This window comes from Nicotiana tabacum, chromosome 3 (genome assembly GCF_000715075.1).
Source record: "Nicotiana tabacum cultivar K326 chromosome 3, ASM71507v2, whole genome shotgun sequence".
In the NCBI taxonomy this organism is placed as follows: domain Eukaryota; kingdom Viridiplantae; phylum Streptophyta; class Magnoliopsida; order Solanales; family Solanaceae; genus Nicotiana; species Nicotiana tabacum.
This window is the reverse complement of record NC_134082.1, coordinates 83,008,241-83,034,995: the sequence shown is the minus strand read 5'-3', so window position 1 is coordinate 83,034,995 and position 26,755 is coordinate 83,008,241. Positions and strand designations below refer to the sequence as shown.

Below are 26,755 nucleotides of genomic sequence, written 5' to 3'. Positions count from 1 at the left end.
CTGCCAAAATTTGAGATCTAATGGCTGTCCGGGATCGATATTCAATATCATACCCACTGATTTCCCTGACCCATTTGGCCAATCATCCCGATAGTTCGGGTTTATGCATTATATTTTGCAATGGGTAAGTAGTCACAACATATATAGGATGGTATTGGATATATGATTTCAGTTTCCTAGAGGCACTTAGCTAGGCGAATGCCAATTTTTCTAGGTAAGAGTATCTAGTTTCGACCTCACCTAGAGTCCTTCTAACATAGTAAAGCGGAAATTGCGTACCTTGCTCTTCCCGGACCAGGACTCCACTTACCGTTATCTCTGATACTGTTAAGTATAGGTATAGTTGTTCATCTATCTTTGGCGTGTGAAGCAGTGATGGGATGGATAGATATCGCTTGAGTTCTTCCAAGGCCCGTTGGCATTCCGGGGTCCATGAGAAAATCTTCTTCTTCTTCAGTAGCGAGAAGAACCGATGGCTCTTGTCGGAGGACCTCGAGATGAATCGCCCCAGGGCGGCAATGCGCCCGGTTAACCTTTGCACGACCTTCATATTGTCTACCATCGTAATATCTTCGATTGTTTTGATCTTGTTAAGGTTGATCTCGATTCCCCTGTTGGATACCATGAACCCGAGGAATTTACCCGATCAGACTCCAAATGTACATTTCTCTATGTTTAGCTTCATATTGTACTTTTTCAATATGTTGAAAGTTTCCTGCAAATGTTTTAAATGGACCTCTGCTCGCAGGGACTTAACCAACATATCGTCAATGTAAACCTCCATTGATTTTTCCTATTTGTTCCTTGAACATCTGGTTTATTAGGCATTGATAAGTGGCACCGACATTTTTTAATCCGAATGGCATCATGTTGTGGCAATATGTGCCATACTTAGTGATAAAGGTGGTTTTCTCCTGATCATCCGGGTCCATTCGTATTTTGGTTTTACCCGGAATATGCATGGAGAAAACTGAGGATCTCATGGTCGGACGTGGAATCGACCACGCGATCGATATTGGGCAAAGGGAAAGAGTTCTTGGGACACGCCTTATTCAAATCCTTATAGTCTACACACATTCTTAATTTGTTCTCCTTTTTAGGGACTACCACTATGTTTGCTAACCAATATGGGTATTTTACCTCCCAAATTGACCCTATTTTAATGAATTTAGATACCTCGTCCTTGATGAAAGCGTGTTTAACCTCAAACTGGGGTCTCCTCTTTTGCTTGACCGGGTAGAATTTCTGATCCAGGCTTAGCTTGTGAGTGGTTATCTCCGGTGGGATCCCTGTCATATTAATATAGGACCAAGAGAAATAATCTATGTTAGCTATAAGAAATTGAATGAATTTTTCCTGAGCTCGGGAATTAACCTTATACCAAGGTATACCTTCCGATCGGGTAGATGTTCGATCAATGTGACCTTTTCTAGCTCCTCGACTATTGATTTTTTGGCGTCGGAATCATCGGGGACTATAAAAGATTTGGGAACCCCGTAATCATGTCTTCATCAGTCCTATGTTTATCCGATTGGGTCGTGGCCGGTGACGGTAATTGCTCTTTAGACCCTTGTTTTGTATCCGAACTTGGTTCTTTTGATGTTGCAAGTGTTGATATCAGAATCACTTCTTCGATTGCAAACATTTCCTTTGCGGCTGGTTGTTCCCCGTAGATTATTTTAATCCCTCAAGGCATTGGGAACTCTAATACTTGGTGAAGAGTTGGATCTATAGCCTCACGAACAGGGCGTTGTATCTCATATCTCTTTCGATCACATAAAACTTGGTTTCTTGGATGGCCCCGATGGCATTCACTGGTAATGTTATCTCTCCCTTAGTGGTTTCACATGCCATGTTGAATCCGTTTAGAATTCCGATTGCAGGCACGATTTAATCTTGTAGGCTGAGCTGTTCTACGACCTCGATCGGATTATGTTGGCCAAGCTACCTGGATCAATTAGCACATGCTTAATTCGAGATTTATTTATGAGTACAGATATTACCAATGCATCATTATGGGGATGCACAATCCCTTCTGCGTCCTCATTATTGAAGGACAAAGCTCCTTCTGGTATGTAATCTCGAGTCCGTTTTCCCCTTGTGATGGATACTTTGGTGCGCTTCAACATCGGCCCTTGAGGTACATCGACCCCACCGATGATCATGTTAATGATGTTTTGAGGTTCTTCTTGTTTGGTCTGTTTATTAGAATCCCTATTTCTGAAATGATTCTTGGCTCGGTCGCTCAGGAATTTTTGAAGATGCCCATTGTTGAATAACCGGGCTACCTCCTCCCTCAACTGTCAGTTTGTTCATCTAGTTTGTATCCCTTTGGGTCGGGTTGGATTATAGAGGTCGAGGCCATTTGGTGTCTTTGATGTGTCCGATAACTGATACGATGGAAGCAATATCAACATTAAAGTTATATTCTGATAACCTTGGTGCTTCTTTAGGTCCGATAGTTCTGTCGAAACCGTTCTTGCTCATGAGTCCCCGTCTGCTCTGGCCTCGGTACTTCTCCTTTCATTTCTCATAGAACTCCGTTCGGACCTGTTGCTTCTTCGATCCCCATATTATGGCTGGTATCGATACCTGTTCGACCTTGGTTCACAGTCGATATCTCTCTTGACTCTGTCGATGGGTCTAACAGGATAAACGGACCCGGAAGGAGCCCCCAGTTGATCATCTTCGACTCTAATTTTTGATTGATATCGATTATGCACATCAGCCCAAGTAACAGCCAAATACTCTACCAGATTTTGCTACAATTGTTGTGAAGCCACCGAACTTCGAACATTGAGTCCTTGGGTAAAAGCTTGAATGGCCCAATCATCAGGACCGGCGGCAGATCCATCCATTCTATTTGAAATCGGGATACGAACTCCTTGAGCATTTAATTATCCTTCTATCTTACTTTGAAAAGGTCTGACTTCCTGGTTTCGACCTTGATAGCTCTGGTGTGTGCTTTCACAAATGTGTCTGCAAGCATAGCAAATGAGTCAATAGAATTAGGAGGTAAGTTGTGATACCATATCATAGCTCCCTTTGACAAGGTCTCTCCGAATTTCTTCAGCAAGAGAGACTCGATCTCATCATCCTCCAAGTCGTTTCCTTTGATGGCGCATGTGTAGGAAGTGACATGCTCGTTTGGGTCAGTCGTTCCGTTGTACTTAGGAATCGCGTGCATGCGGAATTTTTTAGGGATCAGATTTGGAGCCGCACTCAGAGGAAAAGCTTTTTGTACTAACTTCTTGGAATCCAAGCCTTTCAATATCGGCGGTGCTCCCGGGATCTGGTCGATCCTGAAATTGTAGTTTTCCACCTTTTTGTCATTTGCTTTGATTTTCTTCTCCCCTGATTCTATCCGTTTCATCAGCTCCTCGAGCATTTTTATGATCTCGGGGTTGGTACCCGACTCGTTTTCATTCAACCTCTCTGTGACCGGTTCTTCCTTGTGGGTGATTTCCCGGGACTGATCGGGTTCAATTCTACTCGATGTGCGGCTTTGGTTTTGTAACTGAGCTATCGACGCCTGTTGAGCTTGTAATATATCGAAGATCATTCATAGATTGATCCCGTCTCTTGTATTGTTTTGAGTATTCTGCACTGTCGATCGGGCTCCACCACGGATGATATTCTCGGGGTCAGTAGGAAGGTTTGTGTCGATAGCCACATGCGAGTTAGCGTCCAACGGGTCCGCAACTGGAATTACGATGGGATCAACGAGTAGTACCTCGTTACCGGGCGCTATGTTGTTATTTTTACCGTGGTGACCAGACTCATTGTCAAGAGGTAAAGGTGATAATTGTGAGTTTGACATTTGAGCTTAAACTTGAAATTAGAGACACTTCAAAGAACAAGAGTAAAATTGTGTGTGATAGAAATTTGTATCACACAACCACTATTATCCTTAGCTCACAGTGGACGTCAAACTATTTACCCTCAAAATCGGATAACAATTGACTTTGTAAGTGATTTTAAGAATACGTGGATTAAATTGATACAAAGTGATAAATTAAATTACAATTGAAATAAAGTATGGTAAAGTAACCTCAAACCACACGAATTAAACAGTTACAACCTTGGAGGTGAGCCAACCTTGAACAAAATGCACTTCGATCAGTGTCAAAACACAATTGAATAAGAACTTTAAAGAGAAAATATTAGTATATTGTTTCTAAATGTGTGTAATAATGTCTTTTACAAGTAATCAGACTCCCTTTATATAGTAGGAGGTACTACTTTAGGCACAATTCTATAGAAGATAAAAATTCCTGATTTGCTGATTTGTCGGTTCCTTATTGGTACATGCCGAGATTCCCGCCGTAATATCCGACCGGTCATAGATATTTCGGTCTTCTATTATTTCAATCTCATGTTGGTTGTACAAACAATGTTTCCTCGAGCTCGTTCAGGGTCAGGGTCGGTTCCAGAGTCATGGATTCAATGTTCTCGATGACGGACATTCTAACCTCGTGTTCTGGTTCGATGGGACTCAGAGTCGGTCTTCAATCTCTCATGTTCCGAGCCTAATCTGTCGTGTAGTAGACAAGCCCGATTTCGACCGCATACAAGTATAGACTCATAGCTTGATAAGATTTGAACGAAAGACCTCTGAACGTGTTATATGAGTTCAAACAAAAATTAAAAAGAAGAATAATCAAGTGTTATAGAATATTCTCATATATCACAAAAAAATAAAAGGGAAAACGATCAAGTATTACAGAACATTTTCATATATCTCTCAACGAGATATGCGTCAAAATATAAAGACTCGTTCCCTTCGCACATAATCCACAAATTCACTTGATGCTCATTGTAGTACAAGTTAAAATAGTAAATCTTAAATTCTCATAAAATAAGAATTATAATGTGGTGTTGATTTAATTTAGTCATTCTTCGATTATTTTTTTCCCACTTTTACTTAGTTTTGCTCTTACTTTTTTATAAAGAAAGCATGATGTGCACTATTAAAAGCTTTACCAAGAATATTATGATAATTTGTGTAGTTCTACGAGGTCGATTCAAGTTTGTATAGCAAGCAAGCCATATGGTTTTTATTGTACGGAAATTTTGTTTCCAAAAGTTCTTTTGATAAAAATTAAAAATAAAAATAGACAAAAAAATACAACTGCCTGGACTGCCTTGATTTTTTGCTATGTTCCAGGTGGTATACGAAAAATTAGAGCCTTAAGCAATCAAATTTCTAAAAATTATCACTATTCCGAGCTGAATTATTTTCATTTAACATAATCAATACATCGAGTTTGATACTCTACGAAGTCTTGGTATCAGAAATCAACATTATGATGATAAGAATGCCACTGCATGTTGATTAGACCCAAGTATCAGGGGATGATGTCTAATAATAATACAACATTCTTGCCTTAATTAAATAACAAGAATACACCCTCAAACATGAATAATCTTTTATAGCGTCAATGGCTTGTAAATCACATCTTACATCTTTTATACACTGCATTTGATATGTGTTGTAATTGGCATGCATTAGTTTATACACATGCATTATAGAGTTCGCCAAATAATTTATGTGTCATTCTCGCGAAGAACCTAATATCTGCTTCTCAGAACATTCCTTCTGGTGAATATCTCTACCTCTAGATGTAAATTCAAACATTTTGGTTAAATTTATAAAATTAAAAAAAAAATTAGATTACCTACCACAACCTTTTATAGATCAAATTGTTTCTAAATTGATTGCAAAAAACAGTACATAATACTTTAAAAAAAAAATTAAATTCTCAAATATGAGTCTGCTTTAATAATGGAACTGGCCTGCTAAATTTTGAAGACATGATTCAAATATACAAAACAGCAATTGCTGGAGAAAAAAATTGAATCCGCCACTTAAGTTTGGGTCAACTACGAAACAAGGGTGTCTAAAGTTCAGCTTTAACGAGGTATATTTTCAGCAATATATTGACATCCAAGTGGTTCTAGAAAATTGTCATAAGCAAGTTTTTGCCTTAATAACTTTCTGGTCTTCATTCCAGTTTCTTAGAGCTTTCAACAGACACACACAAAAACAATCTATTAATAATTAAAAGAGAAAACTATGGTTTTGGTGACTTAATTATTGGCAAATTCTAATTATGGGTTCTCATTTAATTAGACAAGTTTAACCTTCAACTAGTAGAAATGTGGCTTCTGCGCAATGGGTAAAAAATAGTACGGGCTAGCCAGTTTTCGGCAAAAATAGCCAGCGTTTGCAAAGTAATTGAAAAATAGCCACTATTTTGCTGCAATACGGAAAGTTCCAGTATAATACACTGGAGATCGGTGCACCCGTGTATGAACTTCCAGTATGTTATGCTGGAACTCCAACACGCGGAAAGTTCCAGTATATTATGTTGAACCGGTATATTATACTAGAACTCCAATATAATATACTGGAGTTTCAATATACTTTTGCTGGAACTCCAGTATAATATACTGGAGTATTTTTTCGGATTCTGAACAGTATTTTCGTTCACATTTATCTTTACATGAAAAGTGACTAATTTTATTACTTTTGAAACTGTGGCTATTTTTGAATGACCGCTTATAAATCTGGCTATTTTTGAATATCTTCCGCGCCACAGTGATGTCTAACAAAAAATCATACTCCGCAATGATCATCCTTCTTCATCTTATTTTTCACATGGAGTTCGGGCCCGTGAAATGAAAATGTGTTCAATTGGATCTACTTTACGTCCATCTTAACCCAATTAAGTCCATCCATCCATCATACTTGTAAAAATAACACGGCATAACCAGTTTTTGGATTGGCCATTCAAAAATAGTCAGCGCTTACCAAGTCAATAAAAAATAGTTATTACGGTCCAACATAATATACTGGAGTTCGGTGCACCTATGTATGAACTCCAGCATATTATGCTGGGCCGGTATACTTTGCTGGCTCCAGTATATTATGCTGGACCGCATACTTGCTGGAACTCCAGTATATTATGCTGGAGTTCCAGCATACTTATCATGGAACTCCAGTATAATCTGCTGGAGTTCAAGTATACTTATGCTGGAACTCCAGCATAATATACTGCCGTATTTTCCGAGTTTTGAACAGTGTTTTCGCTCAAATTTATCTTTACATGAAAAGTGGCTAAATTTCGATTACTTTTAAAACTGGACTATTTTTGAACGACCAATTGTAAATCTGGTTATTTTTGAATTTCTCCCATAAAAAGAGATTTTTACATATCTATATACTATTAAAAACTTTATTACCAAAAATATCTATGTTTAGTTAATTACCCGACCTAAATAAGTTTTGTTTACAAAATATATATATTCCACCTTAAAAGGCTCTCAATCAATTATTAGTGTCTTCAATCAAGGATTTAGTTACACCATTTTCCCTTTTTTTCCCCTCTTCTCTCTCTTCTCTCCAGATTCTGTTTGCTATACCCTTTATATCTGAGATCTTTTCTCCTCTTTGAATATTCATTGTATTTACACTTCCTCTGAGTTTTTCTTACGTTTTCTTCGTGCTTGACGAATATCGAACACTATGGGAATATCGAACACTATGGACCAATATAGAATTTCCTTCTTGTATCTGTTGCCAATACCTTGAAATGCTTGTTTTTTTTAAGGTTTCCTTCCCTTTGTAATTCCGGAAGAAACTAAGGAGTCGTTTGGTAGGGTGCATAAGAATAATGCTGAATAGGGTGTATAAGTAATGCTGGTATTAATTATGCTTGCATTAGTTATGCTGGTATTAGTTATGCTGATATATTTCTTATCCATTGTTTGGTTTGATGTATTAAAGCATTGCACAATTTCTAAAAGAATTGTTTGTTTACAAAAATGCCCTCAAAACTAGTTCACACTCTAACTTTTTAAAAGAAATATATGTTGAAAAATATTTTTATATGAAAAAGTTTACAAAAAATTATTTGATTTGTCTACCTATATTGTAAAATAAAATTAAATATTTATTTATAAAAAAAAATGCTAAGTATTTATTTATTTACTAGGGATATAATTTTATTTCTCACTATTTGGATTATTTTGAACTTGCATTAATATACTAACTAGCATATTTTAATCAAACATAAATTTTGAAGGACAATTTTATCTTTAACTAAGCTAATGCATGCATTAAAACTCATTGCATTGCTAATACCATTGTTTTCTATGCATTAGTTATGCATAGGATAATACCAAATAAGATGTATAGTTAATGCTTGCATAACTAATGCATAGGTTCAAAATGTGTACCAAACAATGTATTATTAATACACAAAACTAATGCATGCATTATTTTATCTAATGCATCCTACCAAACGACCCCTAAGTCATTTACTTTTAGTACATGATTCAAATTATCTAACAGCTTAAGCATACAAATTAATGAAGTTCTGTCAAGCATTTCCAGTGTGGCATGTGTATCTAGAGGCAGAAAATATTTATTCATGAATTTTCTTGGCTCCTTGAACTGTAGATAGTAGTAACAGATTTAATGTGCAGGAGATACTCTTTTCATATATGCTTGCATACCTTGGATGCTTAGAAATGCAACTTATTACTTCATCCAAAAAAGGAAGTTTGATGGAATTTTGAAATTCAATCTCTTAAAACATTATTGGCATTTGTCAAATTGCAACACCGTCTTAAATACAACTTAAATATAATTTTTACACAAATTTTATAAAATATATCTTTTGTATATTTTATATTTGATTTATACATAGTAATTATATATTATACAACTAATTTACAACTTATTTATAATTTTCATATATTATTTCTACCTAGTTAAATACAACTACAATATCATACCACTTAAAAATAATTTTTATACAATATGTCTTTTGTATATTTTATCTACGATTTAAATAAATTTTATACAACTAATTATATATTATACAACTTATCTACAACTTTCACATATTATTTCTACCCAGTTATATACAACTACAGTATCATACAACTTAAATACAATTTTTATACAATATTGTTCAACTTTTATACAATATTTAAATAATATATATCAGAATACAATTTTTCTATAATTTTACTATAACTTTACTACAATTTCTGTAGTATAATGTATGTCATGTCTTCTTCTTCTTCTTATTCGAGTTTCAATTTGAAATTCAGCCAGAATCAAGTCTAATCTTCAGCAAAACACCCTCAAAATTGAGATATAAACTCCAAACAATATTTTCAATTGTTTGCAACAACACCCAATCCAAACAAATAATGGTTTTTGAAAATCCAAATTCGAATTCAAAACTTCAAAGCTTTTTAATGGTTGTCAATGGTGGAACTGCTGCTCTCTTTTCCTTTGCTTTACATTACTGGAATTAGGGATTGAGAGATAGAGAGAGACGTAGAGAGAATTCCCAATTATTTGCAACAACACCCAATTCAAACAAATAATATTTTTTGAAAATCCAAATTCGAATTCAAAGTTTCAAAGCTTTTTAATGGCTATCAATGGTGGAATTGTTGTTCTCTTTTCCTTTGCTCTACATTACTGAGGTTAGGGATTGAGAGATAGATAGAGACGGGGGGAGAGAGAGAGAGAGAGAGAGAGAGAATAAGGATGGGAGAGAAAGCATGAGGGAGAGAGAATAAGGATAAGAAATAATTGATTCCTAATATAAATAGATACTCATTTAATTCCTAAAGTGTATATAATTGGTAATTTGTATATAAGAGGTAATTAAAATTGAAACTTGAGTAGGGAGGGTAATAAAGTTTCTAATAGTGTATATGTATGTAAAAATCCATAATAAAAATTCTATTACTGGATATAGTGCACTGTTAAGGTTGGTGTCTGGTCAGCTTGTGCATATTTCTTGTTATTTTATTGAGTAATTGTAATTTACTACCAACAAAAGTATTAAATACCTCTATTTACAAAGGTGTAAGTCGAAGAAAAATAAATCACATAATATTTTTCTCTTTATTAGTATTCAAAACCTTATCTCCCCATGATTTTCATGTATTTTATAGCAAACAATAATGATGATTATTGACCCTAAAAAAATTACACATAAAAGACATCTTTTAGTAAAACAAGTGTTTGCCTTAGGCGGAAAAGCAAACTTTAATATTAGTAGTGGCCTCAAAAGAAAAGGATATAATATATATGTTACACCCTACACCTTCCCACCCCCCCTCTAAAGAAGTTGGAATTAATAAAGCCTTTAAGCGCAACTAATCAGCCGGTAGCACATTATGGAGATAAAGGGTGATTATGCATTTTATTAGATTGCGCCAGCTGCCCCACCTGACACATTGTCTGGTGAGGGGCAAACTGTTTAGCACTTGGGCCGGAATTTTCTAGCACCTAATATAAAAAGTAACGCAACTCCTCTCTTTTTCATTCTACGACATCCCACTAGCTTTAGGATTTTCCAAAATACACTCAAACTCCTTCTAAGAACTCTTAGACAATTCAAGGCTAATCCAAAGCGAACCTAGCAAAATTTAACGAAAAGGGTCTCGTGATCATCTTTCATCACTAAGCCAGTTGTCTTCTTGTTATACTGATTTTGAAGACTTCCTTGGAAGCAAAAATAATCATTATAGAAGTGTAAGAATTTAGAAAGCGTAGTTAGTTCTTTAAAAAGGTGTGAGATTTGACTTTCTTTCTTTGTCATGACTTGATGTAAGCGTTTCTTTCTAAATGATTCTTATGTCGTAAGACTTTTTTGTTATTGATGTTCATGTTCTCATTCATTCTTTACCGGTGACATTTTCTTTCAAGTTTAAGATGTTCCCGGAAGGTATCGTAAGGTCGTGAAATGTAATTCACTTAGAATCTAACCTTGATAACTCTCAAATATAGTCTTGCATTGCGCTCTCTCTATATATATATATATATATATATACCGAGCTGCGCTATAGTTGGCCGGGTACAAAATCAATTACTGATCAGTTGATTATGACGTGAGACGTTATTAAGCCCTCTATAAGGTCGGGTATAGAATAACATAATATGAAATATTACTGATCTAGCGCTAAGGGATGATTTATGGAAAGACATCAGGAGTATAGCAGATCAAATGAATGGGACATGGGCAATAATGGGGGATTTGAACTCAATCCTAAACAAAGAGGAAAGAGTGGGAAGCAGGGTAACATATGCAGAAATCAAAGACTTAAAGGAATGTGTGGAATATTGTGGGCTACAGGAAATGAAATCATCAGGATGTCACTATACCTGGAGTAATAAGCAGGAAGGACAGGATAGAGTAATGAGTAGGATTGATAAAGTATTCATAAATACAGAATGGATGAACAAATTACCAATAGATGAAGTGTAGTATCTGCTACCAGGAGAGTATGATCACAGTCCAGCAATAATACAATGGGAAGGGAATGATAGACCAAGACAAAAGGCATTCAGATATTACAACATGTGGAGCATGGATACTTCATTTATGAGCAAGGTAGAAGGAAGCTGGGAACAACATATACAAGGATAAAAAATGTATAGGATAGTGGGAAAGCTGAATAGACTCAAGAAAGTGTTAAGACAACTAAACAAGGACAAGTTTAGTGATGTTGAGAAAAAGGAAGAAATCTGGTTGCAGAAGCTATTAGAATACAAGGAGGAAATACAAAAAGATCCTAGGAATGAAGGACTAAGCATAGACGAGAAGAAAATGACAAAAGAATATATGTACTGGAAGGAAGCAAAAATAAAATACCTACAGCAAAGAAGTAAGGTACAATGGATCAAACAAGGGGATATGAACACTAGATATTTCCATTCTGTGATTAAGGCAAAAAGGATAGCAACTAGAATTTTCACCATACAGGATAGCCAGGGGAAAACAATGCAAATAACAAAGGAAGTGGCAACAGCTTTTGTGGAATTCTATGAGAAGATACTGGGTACAGACAAGAAGAACAGGAAGCATGTTGTAAGCAGATTAGTTCAAGCAGGACCAATGGTATCAGAAGAGCAAAGAGCAAAGATGTTAAAAATATTTACAATGCAGGAAATCAAAGAGGCATTATGGGGAATAGATGGTACAAAAGCACCAGGACCTGATGGATATGGAAGCCAATTCTTCAAGGAGAGCTGGAACATAGTAGGAAAAGATGTTGTTGATGCAGTCCTAGAGTTCTTTTAATCTGGGAAAATGCTTAGAGCAATGAATACTACTGCAATCACACTGATACCAAAGTCTACACATGCAGCAACAGTAGGGGACTACAGACCTATATCATGCTGTAATGTGGTCTATAAGATCATTTCAAAAATGCTATGCAAAAGACTGAAGTTGATGTTACCAGAGATAATATCACAAAATCAAAGTGTATTTGTGGCAGGGAGGACAATTGTACAGAACATTCTGATATGCCAGGATCTAGTCAGATTGTATAATAGGAAGAACACAACAAAAAGCTGCTTAATTAAGGTGGACCTGAAGAAAGCCTATGATTCAATTGAATGGGATTTTGTAAAGGAAATGTTACATTCTCTCAACTTTCCAACCAAATTCATTGGGTGGATAATGGAATGTATAACTACAACAAGCTACTGCATCAACTTGAATGGAGACTCTTATAGGAATATAAAGGGAAGAAGAGGACCAAGACAAGGGGATCCAATATCACCCTTGCTATTTGTTATCTGTATGAAATATTTCACAAGAGTGATGGGCCATGTTACAAAGTAGAAGGAATTCAAGTATCACACGAAATGCAAGGAGATGCAACTAACACACCTGTGTTTTGCAGATGATATGATTCTGTTCTGTAAAGGGGAATATAACTTTGCAATGCTGATGCTGAGAAGACTAATGACATTCTCCAACACTTCAGGGATGACAGTAAATGCTGAGAAATCGAACATTTTCTGTGCAAACATGAACAAGAAGGAAATGTAAGACCTATGTGAGATAACAGGCTACAAGATAGGAAAGCTTCCATTCAACTACCTAGGATAGGGATGACAGTTGGGGCAGGGCAAGGCGGGGCGGGGCAAACAGTAGATGGGGCAGGGCAGGAAAATATGTAAATGGGGCGGGGCGGGGCAGGGCAGGGCAAAACTATATTTTTGAAAAAATTTAATGGGGAAGGGCAGGTTGTAGGTCAGCCCCTTGCTTACTTTATTGTTCATGTCTTCTTTTTCATAAATTGATATTGAAGTAGCTAGAGGATGTCACAGACACAAATTTGGAATAATACCTTTAAAGGATGGTAGAATTTTCTACGTATTAATGAATGTAACGTGAAAGCTACAATTAAAGAAATAGACAATCCAAAGTATACATACTATGCATTATCTTGAGAGTGAGAGAAGCCATGTGTTGTATGATTTTCAGCCGTGACATTTACTAATGCCAACTTTAATTGTTCGCAATTTATAATTCGTGATAAAATTTTAAAAAGAATGCCGGAGTCCCTTCTTAATTGTCAATATGTATAAAGACAAATATTGACAATTAAGAAACACATATAATTGCAATATAATTGAAATATTGAAATATTGAAACAAATATAATTGCAACAAATATTGAAATGTAATTGCAATATTTCAATACATGTTAAAAATTATGTATCTTCTCATAGTTAATCTTCGAAGATGATGGTTAAAAACCAAATAGCACGTTAATCTTCGAAGATGATGGTTTAAAACAAAGATGATGTTCTTTGTTTTTCTTTGGCATAGTTGATGTAAAATATGGTATTTATATAAATATACGGGTAAGACAAAGTATTTACTGGAAAATGAAAAAAAAATAAAAATGAATCTAAACGGGGCAGGGCTTAATAGGGCAGGGCAGGGCGAAATTTTGGAACAAGGCTAAACGGGGCAGGGCAGAGCGGGTCAAAATCTTAGTGGGTCAAAGGTTACCCTGCCCTGCCCTGCCCCAATTGCCATCCCTAACCTAGGAGTCCCTATTTCTCCTAAGAAGTTGAATGCAGTGGATTGTGAAAGATTAATAGACAAGATATTAATAAGAGTCAAGGGATGGGGGTCCAGGAATCTCTCATATGCTGGAAGAGTTCAACTAGTTAACACTGTGTTACTGCATCTTCATACTTATTGGGCATCCATGTTCATACTGCCAAAGGAAGTGATGAAGTCCATAGTTACTATCTGCAGGAACTATCTATGGGATGGGAGAGTGATTACCAACAAGCCTTCATTGGTAGCTTGGGACACTGTATGCAGACCAAAGAAAGAAGGGGGACTAGGGATACATGAATGCATAGTCTGGAATGAAGCAACAATTGCCAAATATGCATGGAATATAGAACAGAAATGTGATACACTATGGGTAAGATGGGTGAATCATGTATACATAAAAGGGAAAGATTGGTGGCAATACAAGCCACCTCAGGATTGCACATGGTATTGGAAGAAAATATGTGACATTAAAGAAAAATTTAAGGATGGATTTGAACAAAGAGGATGGAAAGCAAAGAATAAACAGTACACAATTAAGGATGGCTATAACTGGAGAAGAGGAGAAGCAATCAAATGGCCATATGCTAGATGGATTTGGAACAGGCTAAATGTTCCAAAACACTGTTTCATTGGATGGGCGATCATGAAGAAGAGATTACTTACTAGGGATCGATTGAACTTGATAGGGGTGAGCCAAGAGAAGACATGTCTCCTATGTGAAAGAGCAGATGAAACAATCCAACACTTGTTCTTTGAATGCAAGTACTCAAGAAGACTGCTGGAATACTTATGCAAGTGGCTGAAGATCAAAATAAATAATGCAGACCAGAACAATATATGGAGGAAGATAGGAAGATGCATCAAAGGGAGAATATGCAGGAACTTTGTAGCATCTATCATCACAACAATCATGTATGGGATCTGGAGAGCAAGAAATGAGGCACTGTGGAACAAAGCAGTACCAATTCCAGAAAAAGTATGGCAAGGAATCAAGGAAGACAACAAGTATAGAGTGCAGGAAATAAAAGATAGTAGGAAAAATAGGAAAGAAAAAGAATGGATAAATACATTATATAGATAGGATACTAGAGAGCAAACCTACCTAGTAGGGATATATAGGAATAAGCTTAAGGAGATAAGGTTATAGTCATAACATAATTACTAAATTGTAAAAGTTTTTTGTCAGTGGGTGATAAATAAAAATTTTTTTTTTACCCAAAAAAAAAAGAAATATTACTGAGCGTTCTTGAGACCGGGTACGCTAAGTTCTGTTAAGACTGGGTACAACCGAGATCTCGTGAGGCTGGGTAAGACCGAGACCTCTTGAGGTCGGGTATGATGTGATGAAAGCATGGGACTTTATCGAGTCCTCTATGAGGCTGGGTACGACATGAGATCATATGCCCCAAAGAGTGGGTAAATAATATTATATTGCACCTAATGCATGGGCCTAATGAGTGGCTTGATTTTTATAAAACTTACATACATTTATGATTTATGGATACTACAGTTCATGCCCCCGTAACTTATTTTTGGTATTCAGGTTGAAATTGTATCCATATCTCTTAGGTTATGCTTTTGGTATACATACATTATCAGTCTACATACTCGGTACATTTTTCGTACTGACGCCCTTTTCTTTTGGGTGTTGCGTTCATGCCCACATGTATGGATAGATCCGGTGACATCCCTCTTCAGTAGGGTGCTCGTTTCAGCTGTTGGTTATCGCACTCCACTTCTCTAGAGTAGTTGTACAGAAGTCGATAGGTATTGAAGTATATGTTTCAGTCATTTTGGGTACGGTGGGGCCCTATCTCGACTAAGTTAAGTTATATGGCACTTTTAGAAGCTTGTATACTAGAGTCCAATGTGTATGTAAATGTTGGGATATTAAAGTTTCCTCTATAGTCAGTTGTGAACGTTTCTTTTAAACTTTGGTACTATACTTGGAGGTTTTGCCGGCCCAAATTTCATGTTGAAAGATCTAAATAAGGATGTTGGTTCACATGCGCCTTTGGGCGTCGTGCCGGTCCCATCTCCCGAGGTTGGGGTGTGACATATATCCCAAAGAAAGGGCAACCCACCTCTCCTACCAACAAAAAAAAAGAAAGAAAAAAGCTACATTCATCTGCAGGACTTTGAAGTAGTATATATATACTTTTGTAACTTGTGGGTGTTTGAAAGCCATAGCATTTTTATGATCACAAAATCATAATGTTAAAAACAAATTTAAAAAATTAAAGTTAAATTGTTTCTAAATATAAAATAATAATTATTTTTTAACCAATAAAAAAAATATCACTTGAATGGAAGGAATACTTAGTTATTCAGCAAGCATTGCGTACCCCAAACAGTTGTTGGGTTTTAACTGGACTTCGGAAAATTAGGGGGCCCAAAGAGAAGGACGGGCTGAGCTGAAGTTAGGAGTGAAGCCCGTAGAAGATTCCTATTGACAGTGTCCTAAATTTTCTCCTAGGAAGCTTGACTAGTAGATTTTGAATCCGCGGAACACGTTTGGTTCCAAAGCTTGTAGAAAGCCCTAGAATCTTCTATTTGGGGTCAATGCTTTTATTATTACGACCAAAGATCAAGAGAATGATTACATTTTGAAGCCATCACCATTCTCGTTTTTCCAAATCGGTAAGTTTTACAATTCTTTTGTATTAATCAATCAATTTCACCGCATCTTGACCTATTTTGCGTCAGTTCCATGAATTTTATGTAATTCTTAATTTTAATTTGCATCTTATGTGATCTGATCTGAATTTAAGGCAATCGCAAGCTATAGCTCTTTCCTTTATTTATAGGAACATTTATATTTCACAATTTATTAGGTTGAATTATGATTATAGATAATTCAGCTTTACGTCATTGTACAAGGGGTACGATTATAATTTAGGGTTTCTTGTTGTGCGCCTAATTTTCCGTCCAAAAAGCTATTTTAAATTCAATTTCAAGGTATAGCAAATAGTTGGATATTCGATTTAGGACAATTGCCCTTTACAAGTCACTTCAAACTTAGAGATTTTTTCAATGCCATAAAGAATGAAATAGAGGTGAAATTCTTCCTCTCTAGCTTGGTTGATCCATGATTTACCTTTCATCTATGCGTTTTTTCGTTTTCGAAAAATGTATGGATCAATTTCGATTCTTTCTTTCTCTTGACTATTTTTTGAGTGTTTTTTCTTCAACAAATTTCCAGGCTGAATATATGAATTGGAGTTGGTGATTTTATAGTTGTCATATACGTATCATTTTAATTGAGTTTTTTTTTTTTTTTCGTTTTAGTTGTATCATATGCTCAAGCAAAAGAAAAAGTTCTCATTTTTTGTTGAATGTTTGTAAAGTGACAGCTAGTTCTTGTATTATGGCGGATATCATGTTTAAGGTTTCTGCTTTTTTATGCTGATCTGCCATTCATTCTGTTTATCTAGATTTTGCTAATCGCATTTGTAGTGCCTTTTGACTCTATTTTTTAATTTTTAAAAATTTTATGTTGTGCGCAACGTCTGTTGGTTCTGATTTTGTAACTAATCTTGGAGGACTCCTGATTGACAGGTGAAGTGCATATCTGTGTGCCAATAAGAGATATCTGGTGAAATGCAGAACTCAACTACCAGTGCATATGAGAGTTCTTCTTCCTCAGGAAATAGCAGCAATGATGCTGGTGATTTTGAATGTAACATCTGTTTTGAATTGGCACAAGACCCTATTGTGACACTTTGTGGTCACCTCTATTGTTGGCCATGTCTCTATAGATGGCTACGGCTTCACTCACAATCCCATGAATGTCCTGTTTGTAAGGCCCTTATACAAGAGGAGAAGTTAGTCCCTCTTTATGGCAGAGGGCGGACTTCAACTGATCCCAGATCAAAACCGATCCCTGGGGTTGAAATTCCTAACAGGCCAGCAGGGCAAAGACCTGAAACGGCTCCTCCGCCAGTATCAAATGCTTTTCCTAATCTCGGTTTTGGTCATGTGGGAGGATTTTTTCCAGGAGCATCTGCTAGTTTTGGTAACTTTACAATGTCTGCTGGTTTTGGCGGGTTGTTTCCATCGTTGTTCAGTTTTCAGTTTCATGGATTTCCCAGTCTAACTGCATTTGGTGCAACATCAAATTACCCATTTGGATATCATCCTGCATATCGTGGGGCGAATGTTCCTAATGCTTCACGGCCAGCCCAAGGACAGGCAGATAACAATCTGAAGCTTATGTTCTTACTTGTTGGATTTCTTGTGTTCCTATGTTTGTTTGGTTACTGAATAAACTTTCCCTCTTCATCTCAGGCAGCTGGTTCCTGATACTAACTTGTAGTAATCATTCTTAATGGTTGTAAATACGTTGAACTTTTGCACTCATGATAGAGTTGCTACACTCAAAGGAACTGATGTGACAAGCGGATTCTGCACTTCACATTTTCCGTATAACATATTTTTTTCCCTTAAGATGTATGTGATAAGGAGTACGAGTGCTAGTGACATTGCCTGGTTTTTCCTTTCCCTGCGGAAAACAGGTATTCAAGAAGCCTTTTATTTTATACCTCATTCCCGGTTAGCCATTTTACTTTTTTTCTTTTCTTTTTCAAGTTGGCGTTTCATACTTACAGGGCCAAGTGTGGCTCCTCTTACGTGATAGTTAGTGTATGATTTGCTGAAGTAATGAGTTATGAACTAATTATAATGGTGATTAGTGGGACAGAAATTATGGCTTGTTGTCGTGTCTTCATCGTTTTTAGGTATGTAGATTGAATGTGATTGTGAAACCTTGTCTGTGAAAGATGAGAAATAACAGATGATTTCAATAATTTCCATCAGCTGATTGATAAGTAATTGGGGGTAGGGGTGTTCAAATCGAACTGGAAAACCGCACCAAATCGAAAAATCAAATCAAACCGATTAGAAAACCCGACTAGGTTTGGTTTGACTTCGTTTGGTATTGAGTAAAAAAACCCGAACCAAACCGACATATAAATATATAAATTTTATTTATATTTTTAAGACTTTATAGTGAATTTTTTTTAGAAAACGTAGAAATATTTGGGATCCTCTCATGTATTAACCTTGAAAGCGTAAATTAATGAAAAATTATTGTTAGATAACTAAGAAAATAACTATCACGTATTACTAAAAAAATTAGAATATTTTAATAGATTATATATTTGTCAATTTTTTCCATATTTACTAAACATATATTCACTTATCAAAGCTTTATCTATAATTTTAACAAAGTAAGATTGAAATAATATTCATGTAACAAAAAAAACCCCGAAAAATCCGACAAAACCGAACCAATCCAAACTGATATAGTTGGTTTGATTTGGTTTTGATAAAAACTGAACCAACCCGGTCCATATACAACCCAATAGGGGGAAAATTTTATTGTTTGAATTGTAGTGTCATGAAATTGAATTTCATGGAATGAAAGTATTGTTGTTCAGTTGCACTTGTCGCTCCTCCGTTAACCAAGTAAAGAAAAGAAAACTATGTGCAATAGCAACCGAAAGAAAAAATTGAACGAAGAGTTTCTGATTTATCTGGCAGTACAGCATGCCCGGTACTAATGAAAATTAATAGATATAAAGAAAGTTGATTCAACATTTGTAACATCTATACATCAAATTAATTGACTCGCAATAGTAGTTAAATTATTAAACTTATGATTAATTAGGCAAAAAAAAAAACTCACAATTTATATTTTAATCAATAAGCAAGATTTCTTAGTCACACATCTTTTATGCATAAATCTTTTTCTACCACAATAAAAAGTAAACTATCTTATAAGAATCGAATGCTCACTAACCGGCCTCTTCTTTCGAATGGAGTGAATACCAGTATCCTTCTCACATTTACGATATACTCTTTGTCCAATGTGGTTGCACTATTTTCAATTATTGTCGAGTCGAAAATGTAATATTCATTGCCAAGTAAAAAATGATTAACCGTCGTGGTCTACCAAATATTTGAATAAGTTTGAGCTTTTATATAGCAATTTAAGATTTGTTTGAATCAGTGATTGGAAATTGTCAATTTTTATGTTAATTCCTATTGCTCTCATGAAAATATTATAAAGCTTTTGATCGGCTCTTTACATATTCAGTTTTAACTCTTATGTCCCACGTGGTTATTAGACATTCCCTCAAAATCACATTAGTGTATAACATTTATTACTTTTGCTTATTATCAGTTTACAATAAGATGTTTAATTAAAAGTGGAATGGTCATACGGAAGGGTTACAGAGGCTTATAAGATGCTGAAGAAATGTCTGCAAAATGGTATCTCTCCAGATTTATTGACTTACACCATTCTCATATCTCGGAGCTGCAAGCTAGCAGTTAATAGGCAAGTCTTTGCCTATTTTAGTAAGATGGCCAAAATTGGTATCAACCCCGATATGCATATTTATACCACATTATTGTTGCCTTCTGTAGGCAAAATAAAATAAAAGAGAGTGAAAGCTCTTTGATGATGCTATAATTTTATGTTTGATACCTACCAATTACCAAAGAGACTTTCAACATTTGCAACCCTTCCCTTTTTACAACCTTTATCAAAAGATGGCTTTATGACGACCTATACAAATCCATAAGGTCATAAACATAGCAAATTGCACAATCTATTCTATATGTATACAACAGGATATATCTTCTTTATATCATTATAACAAGAAATATTTTTATTAGTCACACTCTAACATAATGTCCAATGCCTTTTGAACTAGAATACACACCAAGAATGTTATATAAGGTGGATGCAACAGAGTATAATTGTCTATTTGTGGCCCTCTCAGATGGCTAATCTCCCCTGGAAAAAGGGAAAGCTTCTTCTACTTGACAAATGATAACAAAATATACATGATCAAAACAATGAAAAAGGCAAAAATAAAGGTGAGATCTCTAACTTTATCCATAATATATGTGTACTTAATTGCAACAAATTAAGGTTCAAAGTTGTGGTACTTGCCATCAATAGCGACTTTAGAATTTGGAGTTAGTTGGTTCTGCTCTTTATATTTATCGCAATTTTCTTCATTCACATACATGATTCGAGAATCATTGTATGTGAAAGAATTCTAATCAAACTCTAATTGAACGCACATTTTTTGGCTTATATCCTAATTTTAAATAACTCAAATTAATATTGGAATATCTTAGTAATGGAGAAAGTGAAAATAAATATTTTCATAGGTTATATTGGAATTCTTATAACATTTTTCGTATTAGTTCTTCATAGTATGCTTTGCATTATAGTTGTACGTGGATTGGTATTTTTCTCTTTTGATTAATGATCGTCTTGTGAGAAGACTATTTTATGAAACTGAGCATAATAGATCGTAGTTGATATGTGTGCAAGAAAGAAAAATGTTGGTGTTCAATGTTATTGATGTTGATGTTCAATGCTGCGGTTCTATTTTAACTAAAAATATCAAGTGTTGTGATATAATTTTTTCTATACAACTGTGTTAGGATGATTTGTATCGAATTTTCTTTTTGCTAATATATAGATTGAACCTACTTCTAATTTCATCTCTGTCAACAAAGAGTTCAGGTAAACGTGGGATATTATTTGTTGATCTACTACCTGCTCATCTGTACTCAAGTTCACAATCTCTTTTTTAATCCGTTGCAGAATATAGTTTTCATTCTAAAACTATTTCGTTTTTCACTTTTATTCTTCTTCTTTTTTTACACTTTGCTGAATCTTTTTTATTTTGTTTATTGTTAAATTTTAATTGAAAAACATGGTTGTGATTTCCTTTATGTTAAACTGAATTTTTGCTTCAGAACTTACCGTTTTAAAAACTTTATAGAAGAAAATTTAATATCTTAAATTGTTCAACATATATTTTCTATATAAATATCAACAAAAGGATTAAAGCAAAGAAGGTTGTGATCGATTAAGTAACAATCTTTATCTATCTGTCAAGTTGCTTCCTTTTATTAGTGAATATAAAGAAGGTGAATAATGAACTATGACTTCGTTCCTTATATATTGTACTCAAAATTTGATGTTTAATTTTTTTTTTTTGTTGTTGTTGTTTATAGGTTTTGGAGAGCACCATACTTCTAAGTTAACTTGATGGGAAAATTTCTTAGAATAGTAGTGTCATTTGGTCTTAAATCATACTTGGGTCCCAATATTGGCTCCAATGGAATTTATATGTAATTCGATCTTTTGAATTCGATCGCTAAATTTAATTGGCAATATACATATGTTTCTATTATTTCTCTCCGCTCTTTCTTCCTTTAAATTGATTCGCGCATCGCGCGGGTACATATACTAGTTTATTTTTACAGAATTCGACTTTGGTAGCTATTTTGTTTTAATCAGATCTTAAATTCTGTTGAATTAGTTCAAATATATTATCAATTATAATTGAAATGAGAATCGTAAAACTTCTCTTGTTCTTTTGGCCTTCTTCTTTCGCCAAACGAAGTGAATATAAAAGCAGGGAAAACAAACAACTGAGACACCCAAAACGATCTGTTAATAGAGCTACAGTAGAGGCTAAAAGCGCAAGCATGTGAAGGGCACATGCTATTTCAATCATTTGTTCATCGTCCTCGCAATCGCCAACAAATGGCCCTATTTTTAAACAACTCATTCATTAGTGCTGATAATTTTTCGTGTGTGAATATACCTTTATCAATAAGTGGTAACATGGATCTAACTAGCCGGAATAAAGTGTTGATAGAAAGGGTTTTGTGGTTGAGAATTGATCTTTCTTTAGATCGTTGTTCCCTCAATTATATATGAGGAGATTTATTCTTGGGTTGCTTTCTCTTACCGAATTTATGTTATATGTAAAAATTTCTTATACGATTAGTGTCATTTAATTTTATTATAAGAGGTCAGTAACGTTTGTATTAAGTGAACAATTTCAGCTTAGCATAAGCACAAACATCTCGCTAAATGGTCATACAACTGTGAAATGTATAAGGAGCTAGGGCAACATATAATTTCAGCTCAGGACGAACATAAAAATCTTGTTCTATATTAAATGGGGCAGCATTTCAGCATTTAATTAAAAGCGTTTGGTCACATGGTATGAAAAGGTGAATATGGCCCTATTAATGACTTACTTTCCTCACTAGCAGTTTCTAGCTTCTTTCTATCATGATCAGCTATATTGACTATTTAACCAGATGTTTGGACGTGTGGATCCCCCTTTATATCTGGCATGTCAAGTAACTTTATTCATTAGATATTCGCAAGTGATAGCTTCAATATTATTTGATTAAAGGTAGATGCATGGAGTAAGCTTGGTGAGCCCCGCGTAATTCGTTAAAAAATTAAGTGTATATATATAAGTAGATTTTTATATATAGATCTGCAGTAACTATTTGAAGTACTATGGATAGAGATCCGCCTTCTATAACAACCCTACAACTAAAAGTCTGATGAAATCTCACTGTTACAAAAACGTTGAGCAGCTCTTTAATTTCCTCAAACAATTGACATGTGTTGCATGGTTTTGTTGCGGAAGCCAAATGTATATAGTGTGAATAAGTCACAATTACTATACCAAAAATTATGACAGCCACCAAATAATAAATAAGACAATAAAGCAACAATAAAGGGAACACCATAATTTACGAGGTTCGGCTAATTTTGCCTACTCCTCGGACACAACCAATATTTTATTTCACTCCAAAAATACAAGTGAAATAATACTAAAGAGAGAAGATACAAATGCCTTAAACAGATGAGAAGGCAAATGAGAGGTGTGTTTAAATCCTAAACATTAGGCCTTCTTTTATAGGGGAAAAATCCCCCCAAAACTCAAGAGCCCACCGATGTGGGACAAATTTGCCAAACTTCAACAAATCTCCACCTTGGCAAAATTCCACATCTTCAATTTTCTCTCAATAACAAATTTTGATTGTGTCTTCATCTTTAATCTTCAGTTTTCAACAATGTTGATCAAATCCAAACAATGTTGAAACTTGACCGCAGTCACCACCTTTGTCAGCATATCAGCAGGATTCTCTGTAGTATGAATTTTCTTCACCGTGACTCCACCTTCTTCTATGATTTCTCGTACGAAATGATACCGAACATCAATGTGCTTCGTCCTTGCATGATACACTTGGTTCTTCGCTAATTGAATAGCACTTTGACTATCACAAAAAATTGTGATACCTTTTTGTTCAACACCAAGCTCCTTTAGCAATCCTTCAAGCCAAATTGCCTCTTTCACAGCCTCTGTAATAGCCATGTACTCTGCCTCTGTTGTAGACAAAGCAACTGTTGACTGCAAAGTAGACTTCCAACTAACTGGTGCCTTTGCAAAAGTAAACACATAACCAGTAGTTGATCTTCGTTTGTCCAGATCACCCGCAAAATCTGAGTCACAATATCCAACGACAGACTGATTGTCTTCCTGCTCAAAAACTAACCCGACATCTACAGTATTATGAATATACTGTAGAATCCACTTCACAGCTTGCCAATGCTCCTTCCCTGGATTGTGCATATATCTGCTAATAACTCCAACAGCTTGTGAAATGTCAGGCCTTGTGCAAACCATTGCATACATCAAGCTACCAACAACATTTGCGTATGGTACCTTTGACATATACTTTCGTTCAGCTTCATCCATTGGCGACATAGTAGTACTTAGCTTAAAATGGGAAGCAAGTGGAGTACTAACTGGCTTAGTCTTGTCATCTATGCCAAAACGTTGAAGTACTCTCTTCAAATATTCCTTTTGAGATAAACAGAGTTTCTTTAAACGTCTATCTCTAATTATCTCCATGCCAAGAATTTTCTTTGCCTCACCCAAATCCTTCATCTCGAACTCCTTCTTCAGTTGAATCTTCAACTTATCAATTTCTTCCAAATTCTTGGAAGCTATCAACATATCATCAACATATAGGAGAAGATATACAAAGGAACCATCTTTAAGCTTGTGCAAATACACACAATGATCGTATTTGCTTCTCTTGTACCCTTGCCGCAACATAAACTCGTCAAATCGCTTGTACCATTGTCTAGAAGATTGTTTCAATCCGTACAACGATTTTTCAAGTTTGCACACCATATTTTCTTTTCCAGCAACTTTGAATCCTTCTGGCTGAGTCATGTAGATTTCCTCCTCCAAGTTTCCATGTAAAAACGCAGTTTTTACATCCATCTGAACTAGTTCCAAATCCAATTGTGCTACCAAAGCCAACATAATTCTAATGGAGGAATGTTTTACAACTGGAGAAAACACTTCATTGTAATCAATTCCCTCCTTTTGAGCATATCCTTTGGCCACCAATCTTGCTTTGTAGCGAACATCTACTTGGTTAGGAAATCCTTCTTTCTTTGCAAATACCCATTTGCACCCAATTGCTTTCTTTCCCTTCAGGAGATTGACCAATCTCCATGTATGATTCTGATGAAGGGACTGTATTTCATCATTCATGGCAATCCTCCAGTTATCTTCTTCTGAACTTTGGACAGCATCTTTATAAGTGGTAGGAACATCATCAGCTACAATTGAGGTTGCACAAGCAACCGTCTCTATGAGACGAACAGGTTTCGTTATTGTTCTTTTTGGCCTGCTGGTTGCTATTGATTCAAGTTGTTGTTGAGGTTCCTGAGTTGGAATCTCCTCTACTGGCTCTCCTTCCAGAGGGTAATCTTCATTTGTTTCCTCCTCTGCTTCTTGTGTAGGAAAAATAAATTTTCCCTCAAGCTCCACCTGCTTAGAAGCACCTTCATTTTGTTTGGTATCTTCTGTTACCTTATTTACCATTAAAGGACAGTCGAAACGGGATTTGTTTGTTTGTTTCAGAGTCGCCACCTGGGAATTTTAAGGCATCCCAAGTCACCGGTTTTAATCCCTGAATCGAGGAGAATATGACTCTGTCTATTTAACAGTCTGCGTACCAGAAATCCGGATAAGGAATTCTGTTAACCCGGGAGAAGGTGTTAGGCATTCCCGAGTTCCGTGGTTCTAGCACGGTTGCTCAACTGTTATATTCGGCTTGATTATTTTGATTAGCTAAATACATTTTTATTGCATGATTTTATTGTTACCGCTTCTATTTAGATTTAAAGACCCTTCTTTGAATCGAATCACGCGTACGTGTATCCGTTTTATATATTATATATATTTTAACGTGAAAAATCGTGTCACGCGTACGTATACACAATGATATTGATAATATAATAATTATTATTTTTTTCGAAATTTTTTATTATAAGAAAAAAAAGACTAGTTCGAAATTGTGCTTAAAATAAAATTAAGAACGTTCGTCGCTCTTGTATAATTAAATATTAAACCGCACATCTCGAGTTATATGAAATTAATATTGATATTCTCCGAAGAGCCCCCTTTTTATTAAATGTTCGTTCGAAGTTGCGCGAACGCATAATCCGAATTGCTTTTAGAAATATAATCAGGTTACGCAAATGCATCCCTAATCACGCAAAATATTCTTAATAGTAGTATAGATTTTCCATAAATGTTTATTGCATCCATCTATTTTTAAATGTAAGAATCATGGAGAATTACCGATTGGGATGTCACCAAATTTCTTGACAAAGAATTCAAAATTTATTAGGCGTTGCTACAAGTCTTATTTTTACGCGTATGAATTATAAACCTCAAAACTATTCAAATTTTAAAGAATTAATGATATGAAAAAGAAACAAACAACATGTAACTAAAAATACTACCATTTTTATCGTGGATACAACATTAACATATCCAAAATCGAATCGCATATAAAACTAGAAAAAGAATTAATTTGATAAACAAATTAATAGTTTCTGAAGAATTTTTATTGTTATATTTGGAGCAAACGCTATTTACACATTTTTTGACTTAAAAAAGTTACAATCTATAAATCTCACTCTTC

General features: G+C 35.3%; 2 protein-coding genes across 3 annotated transcripts; both read left to right on the top strand.

Annotated features, from left to right (window-relative positions):
- Positions 1–12,137: 12,137 nt before the first annotated feature.
- On the top strand, positions 12,138–14,984 carry LOC142176510 (uncharacterized). Its single transcript, XM_075244438.1, has 3 exons — positions 12,138–12,621; positions 12,727–12,871; positions 14,099–14,984. Exons 1-3 carry the CDS (start codon positions 12,138–12,140, stop codon positions 14,982–14,984), a joined length of 1,515 nt encoding a protein of 504 aa, XP_075100539.1.
- Positions 14,985–16,386: 1,402 nt separating this feature from the next.
- On the top strand, positions 16,387–18,448 carry LOC107815714 (uncharacterized). Of its 2 annotated transcripts, none has more exons than XM_016641329.2 (2): positions 16,387–16,543; positions 17,462–18,448. In XM_016641329.2, the coding sequence occupies exon 2, from the start codon at positions 17,504–17,506 to the stop codon at positions 18,164–18,166; it is 663 nt and encodes a 220-aa protein (XP_016496815.2). In that variant the 5' UTR covers positions 16,387–16,543; positions 17,462–17,503; the 3' UTR covers positions 18,167–18,448. The 2 variants fall into 2 exon arrangements, with proteins under 2 accessions (XP_016496815.2, XP_016496816.2); XM_016641330.2 differs by lacking the exon at positions 16,387–16,543 and adding an exon at positions 16,561–16,959.
- Positions 18,449–26,755: the final 8,307 nt, after the last annotated feature.

Coding starts and splice junctions, on each gene's coding strand:
- LOC142176510 (XM_075244438.1), top strand. CDS start 12,138: ATGAATACTACTGCAATCACACTGATACCAAAGTCTACACATGCAGCA. Junction 12,622..12,726: donor ACCCTTGCTATTTGTTATCT/GTATGAAATATT, acceptor TGTGTTTTGCAG/ATGATATGATTCTGTTCTGT. Junction 12,872..14,098: donor AACATGAACAAGAAGGAAAT/GTAAGACCTATG, acceptor TACTATCTGCAG/GAACTATCTATGGGATGGGA.
- LOC107815714 (XM_016641329.2), top strand. CDS start 17,504: ATGCAGAACTCAACTACCAGTGCATATGAGAGTTCTTCTTCCTCAGGA.